This window comes from Anolis sagrei, chromosome 2 (genome assembly GCF_037176765.1).
Source record: "Anolis sagrei isolate rAnoSag1 chromosome 2, rAnoSag1.mat, whole genome shotgun sequence".
NCBI lineage: Eukaryota > Metazoa > Chordata > Lepidosauria > Squamata > Dactyloidae > Anolis > Anolis sagrei.
In genome coordinates, this window is record NC_090022.1 from 145795880 (window position 1) to 145815825 (window position 19946).

Here is a 19946-nt window from a genome sequence, read left to right on the forward strand (position 1 = left end):
TATTCCTATGCTGTTGTTTTATTGATGTGTTGGGCCTTGGCCTCTTGTAAGCTGCACCGAGTCCTTCAGGAGATGTTAGCAGGGTATAAATAAAGGTTAATAATAATAATATCCCAGAATATCAAGGCAGAAAATCCTACGTTATCTGAGTGTGGATTCAGATAACACAGTTCAAAACAGATATTGTGGGATTTTCTGCCTTGATGTTCTGGGATATAGGGCTGCGTGGAAGGGCCCATATAGGACCCCTTTGTGACTTTTGGCATACCCAGTATATAGACTCACTTACACACACATATTATATTTACTTAATTCTAAGACACCTTTTCACCCATAGAAATCTAAAAATGGGATGCATCTTAGGGCCCTTCCACAGAGTCATATAAATCAGAGTATCAAGGCAGATCATCCACAATATCTGCTTTGAATGTGTTATCTGAGTCCACATTGTCATATAATCCAGTTTAAAGCAGATAATGTGGGACTATATACAGCTGTGTGGAAGGAGCCTTAGCTGCATCTTATGTATTTTTTGTGGGTAGTACTGAAATTAGTGTGTGTTTTACAATCAATAGTGTCTTAGAATCAAATAAACACACACACACACATATATACATATTTATTTATTTATTGTTTATTTATTTACTGCATTTCTATGCCCAAGGTGACTGAAAGTAGCTTACACTGGCACGATTCAATGCCACAATAAACATAAATAAAATTAAGACAATCAACACACATTACAACAAACCCTGTAAAAACATTAAAAGCATAAAACACCAGTTACGTCCTCTTAGCTCATTTTCCAAAGACATTTCCCATTTTGTCTTTGCTAGCAGGTGGATTTAAAGGCATGGCATGACCCTTTCCTGGGTCCCTGCAAAGAGGAGGGGTTGGGTCATAGTGATAAAGGGCTGGCATAGGCTTTACTATTTGTCCTGAGGAACAAACCCGCTTCTTCTCCCCCAAGTGCTCTACCCTCTTGCAAAACCCGTCCTTCCTCCCCCCTCCTTGCTCCCCGCCCGCCTGACCCCTCCTTTTGGCGCGCCCAAGGGGAGGATGATGGATGCCTGGTGATGATGATGATGGCGAGCCCTTCTTCGGCTTGGTCCCTTTGTCTGGAGGATGCAGACAGGCTTGGGATGCTGAGAAAGGAGGGGGCGGGGCGATGACCTCATCCTATGCGCCCTCAGCCAATCGCCTTCCTCCTCCCGTCCAGAGCGGGGGGCGCTTCGGCCAATCCCAGCCCGCCCCGGCCCGTCCCCATGGTGACGGGGTTGTATATAAGGGGCCCGCGTTGGCCCCGGCGCGACAGGTTCTCTTACATCGACCTCCTAAGAGTCGCGCTGTAAGAAAGGCCCCTCTTCCTCCCTTCTTCCCCGGGTTCCGCGCCTCCACGCTCCGCAGCAACAACAACAACAGCAGCAACCATGGTAAGACGCGCCCGCCGGGTGGGGGCTCCAAGGCCGCATCCACACAGCGGAATGGACGCAGTTTGGTACCACTTTCACCCTCAAGGCTGTGCAATCATGGGGAGAGGGGAGGGGAGGGGGGCTCCCTCCCCTTCCTTCCTCGATTCCTTTCCTTCCTCCCTTCTCCCAGGGTGCATCTCTTCTCCACTGTCCAATTCCTGCAGTCTGACCCCCTTTAGCTGCCTTGGCTCAATGCTATGCAGTCCTTGGTCATTTCACCAAAGCACAACCCCCAGGATGCCATCGCATTGCGCCAGGGCGGCTAAACCGCATTAGTTCTCCAGTGTAGACCCGCCCCAAACCTCTGCTTGGGAGGGAGGGAGGTGGCTGGACCAGCCTGAGAGACTGAACCGCATCGAAAAGGGCTTTGCTCCTTGCCATTCAATCCATTCCTTCTCTAAGCTCATGCCTTCCTGCCTCGGAAAACGCCAAAGGGAAATCCGATTGGGGGGCGTCTGGTGGGCTTTCCGAATCAGCAGGACGGCCATTGGGTTGTTGGGAGCCCCCTTGGTAGGATACGCCCTCTGATAGGTAGGTGGGACGTTTCTCCTTCCCAAGAAATGCATCCGGAGGTATTAGGATACGCCCCTGGGTGGCTGGACCTTTTGGGGTGGGGTCTCTTTCTCCTTCCCAATAAAGGCATTGCTATCCAGCCCCATATCCCAGAAGATCAAGGCAGAAAACCCCACAATATCTGCTTTCAACTGGGTAATCTGAGTCCACACTGTTTGGATTTTCTGCCTTGATATTCTGGGATATAGGGCTGTGTGGAAGGGCCCCAGGGTGGAGGTCTCTGTGTTGGGATGACTGTGTCAGTGGGAAGACAGGGAGGGAGGGGCCAGCATGGAGGAGCTGCTGAGAAAAAGCCTGGGGTCTCACCCAAGGAGGAGTGCCTGGACTGCCCAGCCCCTCTGCACGGTTCCATAGGGGTCAGTCCAGTGGGGCATGACCCTCCCTAGATAGGCACAGGGCTTGTCCTCTCATCTTTCAGGGCCCTTCCACACAGCCCTATATCCCAGAATATCAAGGCAGAAAATCCCACAGTATCTGCTTTGAACTGGATCTGAGTCCACACTATTGGGATTTTCTGCCTTGATATTCTGGGGTTTAGGGTTGTGTGAAAGGGCCTCTGAGGCGGGATTGCAGTGTCAGTGGGAAGACAGGGAGGGAGAGAGGAGGGAGGGGCCAGCATGGAGGAGCTGCTAAGAAAAAGCCTGGAGTCTCCTCCAAGGAGGGGCGCCTGGACTACTCACCCCTCTTTACTGTTCCATAGGGGTCAGTCCAACTGAATCCACTGGGACCTGACCCTCCCTAGATAGGCAAAGGGCTTGTCCTCTCCTCTCTCAGGGCCCTTCCACACAGCCCTATAGCCCAGAAGATCAAGGCAGGAAATCCCACATTATCTGAGTGTTGGACTCAGGGCCCTTCCACACAGCCATGTAACCCAGAATATCAAGGGAGGAAATCCCACCATATCTGCTTTGAACTGGGTTCTCCACACTCAGATAATGTGGGATTTTTTTGCCTTGATATTCTGGGATATAGGGCTGTGTGGAAGGGCCCCTTGTGTGGACTCAGACAACCCAGTTCAAAGCAGATATTGAGGGATTTTCTTCCTTGATATTCTGGGGTATAGGGCTATGTGGAAGGGTCCCCAGTTGTAGTGAATGGAGGAGAGGCTGCCTCATTGGAGAAGATGGGAAAGTGTGGGGGGGGGGGTTCCTAAGCCATGCCCTGGCTTTGCAGCATGGCTCCCATAAGGATAAAGAGGGGCCTTGTGAAAGGAAGCCCTGCAAAGGGGCCAGCTGGAGGGAGGATCACAGGGACAGAGCTTCCCCACTCCTTCCTTCCCTCCCTCCCTAGAGGCCAGATGCCTTGAGGCAAAGAGGTCCCTCCATGAATAGGAGGCAGGAGGGGATGGCTGACCCAGCAGACAAAGAGGGAGGCTCCCTTGGCAGATGTGACCCGAATGTAATTAAGCCACAGACAATGCTGCAGCCCAAATGTGTGGGGGTTTCTGCTTCCACCAAGCCCCTTCCACACCAGTCTGCTCTGTGCCCACCACTTTTTAGTCTGCAGCATTCTCAATGCATTAAAAGGAGATGGGAACAACTTCTTATAATTTTATTTTTCTTATGTTGTCCATATCAGACACGCGTCCCTAATATCAGAGCCAAAACAGACACTCGTCTCCATTCATCATCAGGCTTTCTTGCCATGAATTTGTCTCCCGATTCAATCCTCAGCACTGAATGATTTCATTTTCAAGCATGATCTCCTCTGAGGTCAGAGGAGGGAAAATAAGAAAAACAGCATAATGAGATCATGCTGGAAATAGACCCGGCTGTGTTAATCCATTGCGGATTGCAGCAGTCAGAGCCAACACAGGCAGCCAAACAATGAGGAGGAGCTTGTTCCTACCACGGAGTGTATCCCTAGTCTTCCTGGGCAGGGTGTGGCACAGGCGGGCTTCTCTCTCACCAAATGACATTATTCTGCAGTACAAGGAATGCAGAATGAGCAGGTTCCTGCAGGTGGGCACCTCCACCTGCAAAGTCAGCAGAAAAGCCCAGGGCAAAGTGGTCACAAATCTCTTTTGTTTTCTGGAAATGTGGTCTCTTCCTAGTCTGGGAGGCTAAACATTAATGAATAGTAATTTTGAGATCTACTGATGGAATAAATCAAGCAAAAGGAAATTTGGATCAGGAATGCAGTGATCACAGCTTTAGAGTAGTCAGGAACAAAGGGTGGGTGTGGCAGCCTGGCATTGAAAGGTATGATCCCACCACTAACTCACTACACTTGTCATTGGCTTACCTTACTTTAGCATTGAAGGCTTTGGTGGCTTCTCTCCACACATATTTTTATTTTTATCCTGATTTGAATGACATGATTTTGAACAATGAACTCATACAGATTGAACATCCCTTATCTCCTATTCCAATATAGTGACACCTTTGCTTTCTGATGGTTCAGCGTACATACACCATTCTTCACACACACATTTATTAAAATATTGCATATAAAATTAGCTTCAGAATATGAATATAAGGTGTATATGTAATAAAATGGATTTTGTGTTTAGACATGTTTCCCGTCTCCAAGATATGTCATTATGTATGGCAAGTGTTCCAAATTTTTTAAAAAAAATCCAAGAATACTCAACTTGTAGTAAGACTTGAACAACAGTGAACAGAAAAGTGAGAAATACCTTGGAATATCCAGAGATATTCCAAGACTTTGGGGAAACGCCCATCTCCAAGATACATCATTATGTCTGTGTATGCAAATACAGGTATACCAAGATTCAAAAAGTCTGGACCAAACACCTCCTGTGCTAAGCATTTCAGATAAGAGGGACTCAACATGAAACTGTTACATTTATCTGTCCTTTTTGCCTCGTGAGCATTCATCAGATGCTCTTAGGCACCTGAAATCTTTTTCCAAATGAAAGAAGTATAAGAAATTTCTGATATTTTTGCTTAATCAAAAAGACAGGTTGTTCAAAAAGTACTCGATTAAAAAAGTGCATTTATGCCATTTCCACACTTTTAGCGTGAATGCATCTCTATCCACGTTGGCCAAGCCGGAGTCCAGATTGGCAATGCCTGCTGGGAGCTCTACTGCCTGGAACATGGCATCCAGCCTGATGGGCAGATGCCCAGCGACAAGACCATTGGGGGAGGAGACGACTCCTTCAACACTTTCTTCAGTGAGACAGGAGCTGGCAAACACGTCCCCAGGGCTGTCTTTGTAGACTTGGAACCAACTGTGATTGGTGAGTGCAAACTCCATCTTCCCATGTACTAACAAATGTAGCCGTATAAAACTGATGACCTCTAGATATGGATGATTAGAGTTGTATTCCAAATACTGTGGGTGAGAAGAGTTGTATTCCAGATTCTCTGGGGGAAGGGGCACCAGGTTGGAGAAGGCTCAGACTCGTAAGACATCATCAATTTATAGATAAAAGAAGATTTACTCCTTTTACTTATCACATTACTATCTAACCTCATCTTATTTGTGTTTCATCCTCCCCACTTTATCCTCCCAACATAATTCTAAAAATGTTGCATTATAACTGCTTATAGATATCTCAGTGCATCTCTCTTTAAATTAAGAATCCTGATTTCCATAGACACCAGTTAAAACTATCAATATGAAGATCTAATAGTGTAATTGATATTTTTCATCATACACATATCTGATGGTGAAAACAAAACGAATAATATGTCTTGTCAGATAATCCCTTAAAGAAATAACAACCTTGCAGGCAATCCCTTTGCAATAATAATACTAAGAATAATAACTTTATTCTTACATCCTGCCCCCATCTCCCTGAAGGGACTTGGGGCGGCTTACAGACAGCACAAGGTGCCTACAAACAAAGATAAAAATGAACACAATATGAAATACAATAAAATAAAACACATGCACATATAAAAACATCAACACAGACTCAATATTAAGTTGCGATCCTCTAACACTAAGCTAATTCCAGTTATTTCTCCCAACTCTCTATAGATGAAGTGCGCACAGGAACCTACCGGCAGCTTTTCCACCCCGAACAGCTCATCACTGGTAAGGAAGATGCAGCCAACAACTACGCCAGGGGCCACTACACTATTGGCAAGGAGATCATTGACTTGGTCCTGGACAGGATTAGGAAGCTGGTAAGCATCTTTTGTCTTAAAGATGACCTGAGCACAATGGAAGAATGAACACAAGTGATTCACGTTATCACATAGATTGCTAGCAAGCTGCAGGTTTTGCATTCAAAGAAATTAGCCAGGGTTGGGAAATAGTAGTGAAATTGCAAGTATGCATTAGGTAGAACAGATACATTTCTTCTGACTTCAGTAAAATGAGAAAGTTTCACATGGTATCAAGCTGTACTGATCGGTATCTTCATCTCTAAGGAAGGTGTATTTCCCTGTGCTCTTTACATCAGGCATAGGCAAAGTATGGCTCTCCTAGTAGAGTTGAACAGGAACTCCTATTATATGTTGTCATGGATGATTTGAGTTAGGGATAAGGCAAGATTGCAGTAGGATAACACCTGGGTGATTGTAAATTACCCAACTCTGATTTAGATGTTTATTGATTTTTTAAAGTAACAGTATTTTGTTTTGATCAATGACCAGCATTCAAATTTATTTCCACAGGCTGACCAATGCACAGGTCTCCAGGGCTTTCTGGTCTTCCACAGCTTTGGTGGTGGCACTGGCTCTGGTTTTACCTCCTTGCTGATGGAGCGCCTGTCTGTTGACTATGGGAAGAAGTCCAAGCTAGAGTTCTCCATCTACCCAGCCCCACAGGTCTCCACAGCTGTAGTTGAGCCCTACAACTCCATTCTGACCACCCACACCACCCTGGAGCACTCCGACTGCGCCTTCATGGTAGACAATGAGGCCATCTATGACATCTGCCGCAGGAACCTTGACATTGAGCGCCCCACTTACACTAATCTTAATAGGTTAATTGGTCAAATTGTGTCCTCCATCACAGCCTCCCTACGATTTGATGGTGCCCTGAATGTAGATCTGACTGAATTCCAGACCAACTTGGTGCCCTATCCCCGTATCCACTTCCCCTTGGCCACCTATGCCCCGGTCATCTCTGCTGAGAAAGCTTACCATGAACAGCTTTCTGTAGCTGAGATCACCAATGCTTGCTTTGAGCCGGCCAACCAGATGGTGAAATGTGACCCTCGTCACGGTAAATACATGGCCTGCTGCCTCCTGTACCGTGGGGATGTGGTTCCCAAAGATGTCAATGCTGCTATTGCCACCATCAAGACCAAACGCACCATCCAATTTGTAGACTGGTGCCCCACTGGTTTCAAAGTGGGCATCAACTACCAGCCCCCTACAGTGGTCCCTGGAGGTGACCTGGCCAAAGTGCAGCGTGCTGTCTGCATGCTGAGCAACACCACCGCCATTGCGGAGGCCTGGGCTCGCCTGGACCACAAGTTTGACCTGATGTATGCCAAGCGTGCCTTTGTCCACTGGTACGTTGGGGAGGGGATGGAGGAAGGAGAGTTCTCCGAGGCCCGGGAGGACATGGCTGCCCTGGAGAAGGATTATGAAGAAGTGGGTGTGGATTCAGTTGAAGGAGAAGGGGAGGAAGAAGGAGAGGAATACTAAAATGTCACAATGGTGCTGCTCTTACAGGGAATTTTAAAGCTACAGCGGTGAGAAAAAGTTTGTGACCCCTTAAGACTGTTACATGTTTCTAAAAGTTCTAACAAGTTACTGGATCTTAATGTAACCCTATAATCCCAGAGAGAGAGAGAAAATTGATTCCCAAATTGAAAAAATGGCATATAAACATGATACATTTTCAACGTATTTATCTGACTGATACAGTAGCCAGTGTCCATGTGTGAAAAAGTATGTGAACCTTTATAGTCATTACCTTGTGACACTCTTGAGTAGCCAGAATGTCAGATAAGTATTGCTCTCACCGTGTTTTTGAAGAATTGTCAAAATAATTCTTCAAAATAATGACCTTTTTTGCACGGGAGGTCCTGCCACAACAATTCCGCGGAATTTAGGCTTAGATTTTGACTAGGCCATTCTAAAACAGCCCCAAATCCTTAGGTTTTTCACAATCCTTTCTAAATTGGTGAGTAGTAACAACTGCTTTTATGAGAAATGCCTTCAGAAATGCCTTTCAATTGTGGTATGATAAATTTCCACACAGCTATGAGATGACCAAGTTTCTGATCCTTTTATTATGTGCCCCTCCCCAAATCATCCCACAGGCATCTAATTATGTAAGGAATGCTTCTATTTATTTATTGAGATGAGGCAACTAGAGGTTCACTTACTTTTGCACTTATTTTGACTTTTTTTGTACTCCTCATTTGCCTAATGGATGCATTGTATTATGTCACAAGAAAGAGAATATTGTAGGTTAATGTCAACCTCATTGGATATTTAGAATAAGACAGACTATTATGGTAAAACTTCGATATTTCCATAACTGTCATTAGGGATCATGAACTTTTTATCACCACTGTATTTAACAACATTCAAGTACTAGTCTGATTGGTTAATTTATGTAGCAGTGTAAATTGTTTGCCCTACAATAACTGATCTGCGCTTTAAATCATGAACGTTTTACAAATCCAAGCCGTCCAATAATGTTATGGCTTTGTGAATAAAAATCATTCCCTGTCCTAGAAAGTCAGTGTTGTTGCATTTTCTGACCTTATACAATTTGATTCTGCATATTCTGGGACTTGGATTGGAAGCAAACAGTGTGCATTATGGAGTACAGGAATGTATCACAAGTGAATTCACTGTCGTATTTGATGTGGAAACAGGGAAAAATATACAAATAATGGGGAAATTACAGGACATGTCCATAGCACCTCTAGAAACAAAGCCCACCAATCAGCATTGGTGCAAAGGATGGTGCACGCATGACCACAGAGGCAGCCAAACCATACGAACTATTCAGTCTCTTGATCCACCCATGCTGTAATACACAAGAAGTAAGAAAAAAACAAGACATGGGTGCATCCAAAGAAGTCTGGATCAGTGGTGCTCTTTTTGGAAGCAGGTACAGCTGTGCTTAAGAGCAGACTTGTTTTATCTCCTGGGTACATATTTTCTTCCTTTTCTCCCACATATAAATACAATTAGGTAGCAGTAGCAACAACAATCAACAACATTTGGTGAAGTTTGCAAAGCATGGAAGAAACATGCCTAAGGAGGCTGCATGTTCTTTGTGAGATTTATTGTTTCCTTTTCTTGTCAATGAGGAATGGTCAGTACAAACAAATGTCCACATGCTTCTACAAATATTGCTCTGAATAACCTCATGGAAAGGCACTTTTACCACAAGTCTATGCATGCACACATTAGATGGAAAGATCTGAAGGATTATCTGTGATATCATAACTCAGTAAGCATGCAAAAATAGATTGAGGGAGCTGGAGCAGAGCAATACCTGTAGGCATCAGTTTGGTGTGGAATAATGGACTGCCCAACCTTACCATGGGCAGCAGAGGGATGAGGGATGCACACTTGTTAGCTCTTGCCTTGACAGGAGAGTTTTGGATTCACAACTTTAAAGCTCTTTGTCTGCAACATGATGGAATAGGCCCTTGCCAGGAGCAGTCTGGCTGTAGTGGAAACAGAAGTCTGGCGATAATGGCTGTCACCAGTAGCCTATGACTACTTTCGGGACACTCAATCAGTTCTCAGATAAGTTGCCTCTCTTCACTTGGATCACAGGCAACCCATGTGCGCTGTTCAGTGATACATAATACTTCATTTATTGACCGCCCTATCTCCCCAAAGGGACTCAGGGCAGTTTCCAACACATATAGCAAACATTTAAGGCCTACAAAGAACATATAAACAAATTACATCAAAACAAAATACATCAAACAATATACAAGCAACCTAACTATAAACTTAATACCAAATAAAAATTAACTAAAAATACAACTTAAATAAAAAAGTGAAGAAGGTTACAATCAACTACATTAGAGATTAATTTAATTAGTTGCATTGGCATTTCTGAGTGATACAGATGCAGCATTCTTTTTTGTGATAAATGATGGAACATGTTTAATTTTTAACATAGCCAGTTTCTGTGACAGTCCCATTTATCTCAATCTGTACTAAAACAACAACCTCCAGGGGTGGAAATTAAGCAAATTACTTGGCTCTTGTTCTAGCAAGCTGCGGAAACAGGATTTCTTTCAAACTCTTTTCCCTATCTGTGAACATACGATCACTTAGCTTCTCTTGCTACAGAGGAACAGCATCATCATAACAAACAACAATGTGTTTATATTTTCAATTTCCCCTTTATCATTTGATGTCTTAGCCTGTGGCATCTCAACTTAATGGAAATGTTCCTTCTTGGGGTATTTTTGTTGCAAATGTGTGTCCTCGGACAGCAGGCTCAGTCCTCTTAACATACATATCTCAGATTTCACCCGAGACTTAGTTCCTTTTCATTATTTATTTAAAACCCTTTGTCTGGAGCCTTTAGGCATAGCTACTTAGAAATATCCCTCAATGGTTTACATGGGACTTGCTTCCAAATAAGTGTATATAAAATTTTGTCATGTATTGGATGCATTTTATGGTGATAAAATACATACACCTCAAGCTATGAGGAAAGGTGGGTAACAAATAAAATGTATTAGGATGGCTAAAAATAATAGAATAATAAATTGGAAGATTATGATTTTGTTGGCTGTTATGGTTTCCACTAATGCCATTGAATGTGATGATTTTATTAATCCCCTGTGAAGGTTTCCACTATAATAATAATAATAATACACTTTATTTATAACCCGCTACCATCTCCCCAAGGGGGACTCGGTGCGGCTAACATGAGGCCAAGCCCAAAATAATACAACATAGTAAACACACAGTAACAAAATACATCATAACAAAATAACAGAATCATAGAGTTGGAAGAGACCCCAAGGGTCATCCAGTCTCACCCCCTGCCATGCAAGAATACACCATCAAAGCAACAGATAACCCATTCAGCCTCTGCCTTCTCTATCTCTGCCAGCAATGTGTGGACATTCCCTTGGCCAGCTTTTAAATGCCCTTGCGATTTAGTTTCAGGACCCACTGGGCATACCAAACTGCATGGATGTTCAAGTCCCATTATATACAGTGAATGAATTCTGTGGATAGTTGAATCCGTGGACGAAGAATCAGTGGATAAAGATGTCTGACTATAATACCACAGATTATTTGATTAATACAGATGCTAACTTTCCTTCCTGCAATTGAGCTTTATTGCCAAACACTAAATTACAAACTCCAGCTGTTATGATATAGGAGGAAGGGAAGAATCCACATGGCAATTCATTAGCATTGCTCTTTGGACTCAGCCAGTGGTCACAAATCAGGCCTTTAAATAGATGAATCAAATAATACTGAGGTCTTTTTATACAGTTTTGATTCCAATGTAATTGCCACTGCTGCTAATTCCAGCATCTCTCACATCCCAACTAATCTCAGGAGGGGAAGCATCACATAGAAGTTAATTAGCATTATTTTTTAGACTCAGGAAATGGTCACAAATCAGGCTACAGCTCTTAAAAAAACTACAGATCCCATGATTCCTTTGCGAAGCCACAACAATTAAGGTGGTATCCAACTTCATTAATTCTGACATCGAATAACTCTCCTAAACCTCCTAAACTGAACCCTATGGCCAATGACATCATAAAGACTCTGTTTGCCAAGCAAGCCAAGATGTCTTGTTTCAGCCATTTTCAGGGACCATGATGGACAGCCAATAGGATCATCAGGAGATGGAACCATGCATTGGCGACCTATGGTAGACCTTAGTCTCAAGGCCCTATTAGCAGCAGGACTGAACTTCCATGTCTCTGATTGGTTGGCCACTTGGGGCTGGGCTATGCACTATGAATTGCACTATGATTTGAGTGCAGCTGCATCAGCAGCCTTCCCTACAAATCTGAGGCTCTTATCTCATCTACCTGAGGTTGTAACAGCAAAACAACAACTGCTGTTATACAAAGATAGGCATAATTTGCTTTGAACACCCTCCCACCTCCCTTCATGTCAGGTGGCCACATTATTTTCATACCAGTATTAAAGATGTTCAAATGTTTATTGTTGTTGTTTCCTACCCATCTCCCCTCATGGATCATGGCGGGGAACAACAACATACTGAAATACAACATATATTGACAATTAACCAAAGAAAATCATCAGTTTAAAAGAATATATACAACCAATAGAGATTAAAACAACTAGTGCATAATTCCAAAGTCATTTGAATAGGCCTGTAGAAACAGGCCAGATTTTATTATGGTTTTAAAAGCAGAGGTTGAGCATTTTACAATCTAGTAGTGCCTGAAGAAAAAGCCTTCTGGGGGACCATTGTCTCTTAGGCCAGGGATGACAATTTTTTTCCATCGAGGGCCACATCAGCCTTATGTTTGCCTTCAAAAGGCTATTGAATTTGTGGGCAGAGAATCCGTGGATACAGAGGGCCAACTAGAATTGTTTTACATAGTGATCAGTGCTCTTTAGCTTTTACCCAGTTTGGGTCCCCAGATGTTACTGAATGACAACTCTCATCACTTTTGATTATTTTTATTGAGTCGTGCTAATGTTTACCATCTGCCTTGTCAAGTTGTCTGCAATAATTGTATTAGACAATTATGTTTTTAAATATGTGTATTTATTTCTTATTGTATTGTTTTACATATCCATATTGTTTTGTATGATTTTTTATAGAATGCTGTAAGCCACTTTGGGTCCTATTTAAGGAGAAAAGTGGGATATATATAAAGGTTTATTATTATTATTGTACACCATGTGGACTGGGAATAATAGGAATTGCAACCCAACCACACTTGTGACTCTGAATTATAAGATACTTTGACATCAGACCTCATATCCACAAGCCATGTATCTAAATTCAAACTCCACTATCCTGACTGATCAGAACAAAGTGTAGCCCTCAACCACAACAACTCTGATCATGATGTCCAATGGTGAGGAATACAACAGTTGTAATCCAGCATCTGGAGGGTCAGTTCAGGTCCAAAGGTTCAGGTGCAACTTACTTATCTGACTGCATCTATTCATACCAACCTGCCTGAACCCTAAGATCATCATGAGAGGCTCTACACTCACTTCTGCCACCTTCCCAAACATGGCTGGCAGTGACGTAAGAGAGGGCCTTCTTGGTGGCTGCTCCATGGCTCTGGAATACCCTCCTGAGGGAGATCAAAATGGCACCCTTCCTACTAATGTTTTGAGGCAGACCTTTTAGGGTGGTACTAAGTGAAATAAGATATGACTGGACAGTACCATAATGTATATTGTTTGAAACGTCTATTTCTGTTCTATCTTGCTTTTTTACTGTTTTATATTCATACATTTGACTGTTGTTTACCTTTGTATTGTGTTTTTAACATGTTGGAAGCCCCTTTGGGTTCCCATTAAACAGCATGTTAAACAGCATGTTAAAAAGATTTGTTGTTGTTGTTTTTATCAGTGTTCTCTGCATTCCCTGCCAATGGCAAAGTCAGACCAACACTCTGCTGTGTTCTGGGATTTTTCTAAAAAGGGAAACCAAAGCAAAAGGGTTTTTCTTTTCTGAGCAGTTCTGAGCCAACTAATATCAAAAGTGCTATAAAGTTTAGTATGTGCAGTCTACAGATCTAGAGAAATTTATGTACATGACATGGAAATGGAGGAAAGTGATTGCCCCACCTATTTTGGGCCCTCATCACCCACCTTCTTCTATCCTGCTCAATTGTGTCCAAATAAATTAAGATAGAAAAAACAGGTTAGGGCGCATGCATCTGCAGCTGGGCTTTTTTATACCTGGAAATTCTAAAAGGAATGCATCCTTCAATAGGAAAAAAAAAGGGGGGGGCAGAAAATTCTAAATTCTGTATTATGATGATTTTTCCATGGGCCAATACAAAAATAGGTAAGTATGCCTTTAAGAAAGGTTCCCCTTTTCAGCTGAAGATAAAGAAACACCATCAAGCAAGTTGCAATTTCTTCTCTGTACAAGTATTTGTAGTTTACTTTGTATTAACTAGTGAGGAACATTAGGAGGGAGAGGTGGGTAAAGTGATGTCAAACTGCATTAATACTACAACATGGGTGTACTCTGAGTGTCCCTTGCTATTCTGTAAACCAAAGAAACTCAAATTCTTAGGAACAGGCTATTGTGCCAACAACTCTGAGATCTGCTGGAGAGGAGACAAGATACATCCATTTCCAAAAGCACATCAAGCCATTTTCACTATCACTTTGATGCTGAATGTCAAAAAGATCAAACTGAATACTTCCTTTAATTCCACTAGTACTCCCCCTTCAGGAAATGTTGTAATTTTAACATTGGGACTATGACTCTGGAGACCAGGGTTTGAATACCATAGGTATTCACCAAAACCCACTGGGTGGCCCTAGTCACACCCTCTCAGCCTCAGATTGGGTGGCCATGAGTCAGAAACAAAGACAAACAACAACAAAAGGCAAACCACCAGTGGTGGTGTGAATTCCATCACTTGCAACATTCAGGAGAAATACAAAGGCTCCCACCGGCAAGAACAGGAAGGATCTGTATTGCTCCCCACCTTATCTTTCTTGTTTTGCCTCTTTGACAAAGCAAGGGAAGTGGGTCACTCTTTCCTCCCTTGTTTAATGCTGCCATTTTTAGCAAGGATTTAACAGGAGGCAGGCCAGGGTGCCTAATCCACCTGGCTTTAAGCATTTCCAGGGAAGGCTGGGAAAGGCAGGACCACTCTGAGGAGAGAAAAGAAGCTTAGAAATAACATTTGCTATGTCTTTCTTTGCTATGCATCTTAAAATATATGCATTGCAAAAGTATTACATTTTATCTGCCTGCCTCAAGCTGTGAGGACAGGCAGGCGTTATATAATAAAATGTATTATTAAAGTAGATATAAAGGTTGGTTGCAGCATGCTGAGTAAAGGGAAAGGGCTTAAAGCAGTGGTTCTCAACCTGTGATTCCCCAGTTTACCAGCTGTTAGGATTTCTGGGAGTTGAAGGCCAAAATATCTGGGGACCCACAGGTTGAGAACCACTGGCTTAAAGGGGGCAGAAAGCAAGGCCTCAGGTGTCAAAGGGTGCATCTACACCAGGCATATGGGCAAACTTGGGTACTCTAGGTGTTTTGGACTTCAACTCCCACCATTCCTAACAGCCTCAGTCTTAAGAGGGGGAAAAGGAAAGGGAGTGAGGCTATGAGGAATGGTGGGAGTTGAAGTCCAAAACACCTGGAGTCAGGGGCGGCTCAACCCATTATGCAAAGTAAGCATTTGCAGTATAGTTGATTTTGCCCAGGGGCGCTCTTGAGACGCTCTTGGGGGAAAATAGACCTTGACATATGCGAGTTGTAGTTACTGGGAAGTATAGTTCACCTAAAATCAAAGAGCATTCTGAACTCCACCAATGATGGAATTGAACCAAATATGGCACACAGAACTCCCATGATGAACAGAAAATATATATCAGTGATTGGTTGGAGGGGGGCGGGGGCACCAACATACTCTTTGCTTACCGTTGAAAATTACCTAGGGTCGCCTCTGCCTGGAGTACCAAAGTTTGCCTATTCCTGCTTTAGAGACAGGCCCTACTCAGCCATAGAAACTGCTGGGTGACCTTGGGCAAGCCGAATTATGGGAGTTGGGGTCCAAAACAACTGGAGGGCCCAAGTTTGCCCATGCCTGATCCACACTATAGAATTAACACAATTTGACTCAACTTTTAACTGCTAGGGCTCAATGTTATGGAATCCTGTGAGCTGTAGTTTGGGGAGGCACTAGCAGAGCTTGTGAAAACTACAGCTCCCAGGATTTCACAACATTGAGCCCTGAAAGTTCAATCACACTAGAGAATGAATCCACTTTAAATCTGGTTTTTGCCTCCTGCAGAATTCTGGGGGTTGGGTTGTTGTAGGTTTTTCGGGCTGTATGGCCATGTTCTAGTGATATCGAGCTCTTTTAGGGGGGCTCCCCCAGAAAGGAGAGCCCAAGGACCGCACCAAAGAGGGTCCTGGAAACCTTGGTGAGATTTTTCCAGAAGCCAATCCAAGAGCGCAGAAGTTATCTAAAAGCAATCAGCTCACCAGAGGCGAAAGGAGACCAGGATCGAGGCGTTTATTTGCGATTCAGCTGAAAAGGATGCGTTACAGGGATCTTTCCTCCATAAGCATGCCGGGGTACAGTGATGCAGGCATATTTATACAATTTTTGAAAACCCAGAGTTCAACCCTCCTGCCCCTGCTCCTCTGATGTTCCCCGCTGTGATTGGGTGATGGGCGGACACCTGGGAAGCAGCCCTCCCGCCCCTGGCGCCTCTGTACCAATCAGGAAGCTCCAGTGGTCTGTAGGGTCCAATGGGGAGACCTCTGTCACATGGTGGCGACAGCCAATCAGGAGAAATGGGGGCGGGATGAGGGAGCACAAAGGAATCTGGGAAAGGAATCTGCAGACAAAGGAATGCCATGTGCTCAGCGAAACAAAGGAAAAATGTCTCCAGATGTTTGACAAACAAAGGCTTTCCTGTCCTTGATGAGTCTGGCAGGGAATTTGAATAGGCTAGATCGATATCGGACCACCCGGAGGGTCAACAATACCTGGGTGAATTAATCAGTCCTTTCTTCCTGAGTCTCTGCAAATCTCCTTTTCCCTCTGGCCTTGCTCCGAACGATAGGATTAGGGATTTGCAGCACTGTCCATGCAATTGTCAATATGAATGGGGTCTTTTGAGGAAATTGGATTTCCTCAGCTGCAGCCTCAGGTCACAGCCTTTCTTAGTAGGGTAAAGTTCAGAGGGGAAAAGCAGGGAAAAGGGCTCATAGATTTCATATTATACATTTCATGTACATTCTTCATAAATTCTCATAAATTCCATAGATTTCATAAAAGGGATTCCCATCCCATCCCATCCCAGCAAAGTTTATTACAAGTAACAACAATTGATAAAAGTGGCTCATTGGGAGATTGAGGTATGATCTTCTTGGCAAGGGCGCACACACAGGCGGGGATTATTCCCTCCAAGAGGCCTGGTTCAGAGTCCGTAGAAAGAGTCCATGATGATGGGGCATCAAGTCAATCAGTGAGGGCAGAAAGGTCCGCAAAGAGTCCGCAATTGGTGGTGAGTGGGGCAATGTCCTTTGGAGAACTGCATCTCCCAACCAAGACCTGGGATCCATCTGGCCCCCTCCCCGGGGCCGCTTCTAGGAACAGGAGCTGGAGCTGAAGGGGGAGCTGGGTTGGGTAGTAGCAAAAGTCCATTGTCCGGCCCTTGGTGAACTATAAATACTTTGGGGGGGGGTGCTTGGCATCACTAGAAGCATTGTATTGTCGAAGGCTTTCATGGTCGGAATCACGCTGGACCACTCTCACAACCACCATGTCAGATTACACAGAGAAACCATTGAAATCCACAAGCATGTGGACAATTTCAACAGAAAGGAGGAAACCATGAAAATGAACATAATCTGGCTAACAGTATTAAAAAAAACTCTAAAATTACAACAGCACAACAACAGAGAGGAAACAAACAAGGACATCTAATCACCTCTCAACAAAAGTTTGCTCCAGGCACTGTCAGGCCATTATATGCTAATCAAGGTGGTCAGTTGAAACATTCACACCTAGCTCCAACAGAAAAGAGTCCTTTGTCTCACCCTGGTCATTCCACAGATATATAAACCCTTTTTCCTAGTTCCAACAGACCTCATTCCTCTGAGGATGCTTGCCATAGATGCAGGCGAAACGTCAGGAGAGAATGCCTCTAGACCATGGCCATATAGCCCGAAAAAACCTTCAACAATCTAGAAGCATTCTCTCCTGACATTTTGCCCACATTTCTGGCAGGTATCCTCCAAGGTTGAGAGGTCTGTTGGAAACTAGGACAGTGAGGTTTATCTATCTGTGGAATGTCCAGGGTGCTGCTTGAGGCAAGTGTGGATATTGCAACTGGTCACCTTGATTAGCATTGAATGCCCTTGCAGCTTCAAAGCTTGGCTGCTTCCTGCCAAGCAGACAAGAGTTCTTTCTTATATATAAACTTCACTGTCCTAGTGTCCAAAAGGCCTCACAACCTCTGAGGATGACTGCCATAGATGGGGGTGAAACGTCAGGAGAGAATGCTTCTAGAACATGACCATACAACCCAAAAAACCTACAACAACCCAGTGATTCCGGCCATGAAAGCTTTCGACAATACATGTTCTGGGGGTTGCTGTTTATGGAGGCTGTTAAACCCTAACACTAGAATGCTGCAGGAGGCAGGAACCGGATTTCAAGTGGACTCATTCTCTAGTGCAGGGATAGGCAAACTTGGGCCCTCCAGGGGTTTTGGACTTCAACTCCCACAATTCGAATTGTGGGAGTTGAAGTCCAAAACCCCTGGAGGGCCCAAGTTTGCCTACGCCTGCTCTAGTGTGATGAAGGACAAAGTGCATGAATGCGATTGCTACTGTGTGGATGGAAAGAGAGAGTGGCGTGGAGGGGGCGGGGCTTGTGGAAAAGGCTACAATGGCGCCCTAGAGAAGCGTCCTGGGGAGGAACGTGACTTCTCTTGATTGATATGAAAGTCAGTCGAGAAAAGGCTTCTTTCGTCCTTTCTTTCCTTCCCCACCACTGCCTCTTCCTCCTCCCCCTCCTCTTCTTCCATGCCAGGCTCTGAATCCCCGCTGCCCTTGCCGCATTTTTTCTCTGCAAGATGGAGCCGCAGCCTGGGCTCTGCAAGCATCTGCCATCATTATGCACGACATCCGGGACATTCCTGCCTTCCTCTTTGCTGCTCCTCTGCACTTGGCTCCATTTTCTTGCGTTTGGCAGGCTGTGCCACATGACTAGGCAGTTTTCGTGGAGTTTTTTAAACCTCACAGACGCCTAGTTGGAGAAACGCAGTCTTTCTGACTATTTGGGGGTTTCCTGACCCTGCCTTATGCCGCAGATTCCAAGGAGAAAATGACCCCTTTGATGTAACGGTACGCCGATTCCTTCCCCGAAGCATCTCTCCTCAGATTCCTATTCCTGGAGGAGGGGCAACACACCCAAAGGGAGCGATGGGCCACAAAGCATCTGAAGTATTTGGACATGATGAGAGATGGAGAAGCAGCAGCTGTCGGCCAGTTGTCTTCCTCAACCACCCACCCAATTCCACCAGGACTCTGAGGTTGGGTCTACATTGCCATGTAATGCAGTTCAAACTGGATTCAAAGCACACCCGACAGATGGCCATCCAGCCTCTGTTTAAAAGCTTCCAAAAAAGGAGCCTCCACCACATTCCGGGGCAGAGAGTTCCACTGCTGAACAGCTCTCACAGCCAGGAAGTTCTTCCTAATGTTCAGGTGGAATCTCATTTCTTGTAGTTTTGTAGGTCCCCCCCCCCCCCACACACACACATACACACACACTGTATAATAAACCCTCTTTTAAACAAATGCAGCAACGAACTGGTTTCTCTCCCATCCAACTTGCACCAAAACATCAAGCTATCATTAGAAAGGAGTTAGGAAAATATGCCAAAAGCAAAGTGCAACGAACAGTCTTGTGTTTCTGTTCCTAACAAGGTTTTAGACTAAAAAAGGTGCTTTGAATACATGCACCCCAATACTCATAATATCAACATAATTTTTGTACTTTTGACGTCAATAAATAAAAAATGGGCAAACCAAGATTTTTTGTATCAGCACAATGATACTTAAGATCCTGTGTTGGAAGCAGAAGGACTAGGGGACATAACAATGTATCCAAAGGAGAGGGAACAATAGGATATGAGACCTTGGTGTGCTGTCTTGCAGATTGCAGAGATGACGACTGGCTTCATCTCTTCAATATGTATATGTGTGTTTGTAGAATCGTAGAATCATAGAGTTGGAAGAGACCTCATGGGCCATCCAGTCCAACCCCTGGCCAAGAAGCAGGAAAATCGCATTCAAAGCACCCCC

At 44.2% G+C, this 19946-nt stretch overlaps 1 protein-coding gene across 1 annotated transcript; it reads left to right on the forward strand.

The window, feature by feature from the left end:
* The first annotated feature begins 1286 nt into the window (after positions 1–1286).
* Positions 1287–8662, forward strand: TUBA1A (tubulin alpha 1a). The gene is made up of 4 exons (XM_060763920.2): positions 1287–1433; positions 5028–5250; positions 5997–6145; positions 6638–8662. The coding sequence occupies exons 1-4, from the start codon at positions 1431–1433 to the stop codon at positions 7616–7618; spliced, it is 1356 nt and encodes a 451-aa protein (XP_060619903.1). The 5' UTR covers positions 1287–1430; the 3' UTR covers positions 7619–8662.
* Positions 8663–19946: the final 11284 nt, after the last annotated feature.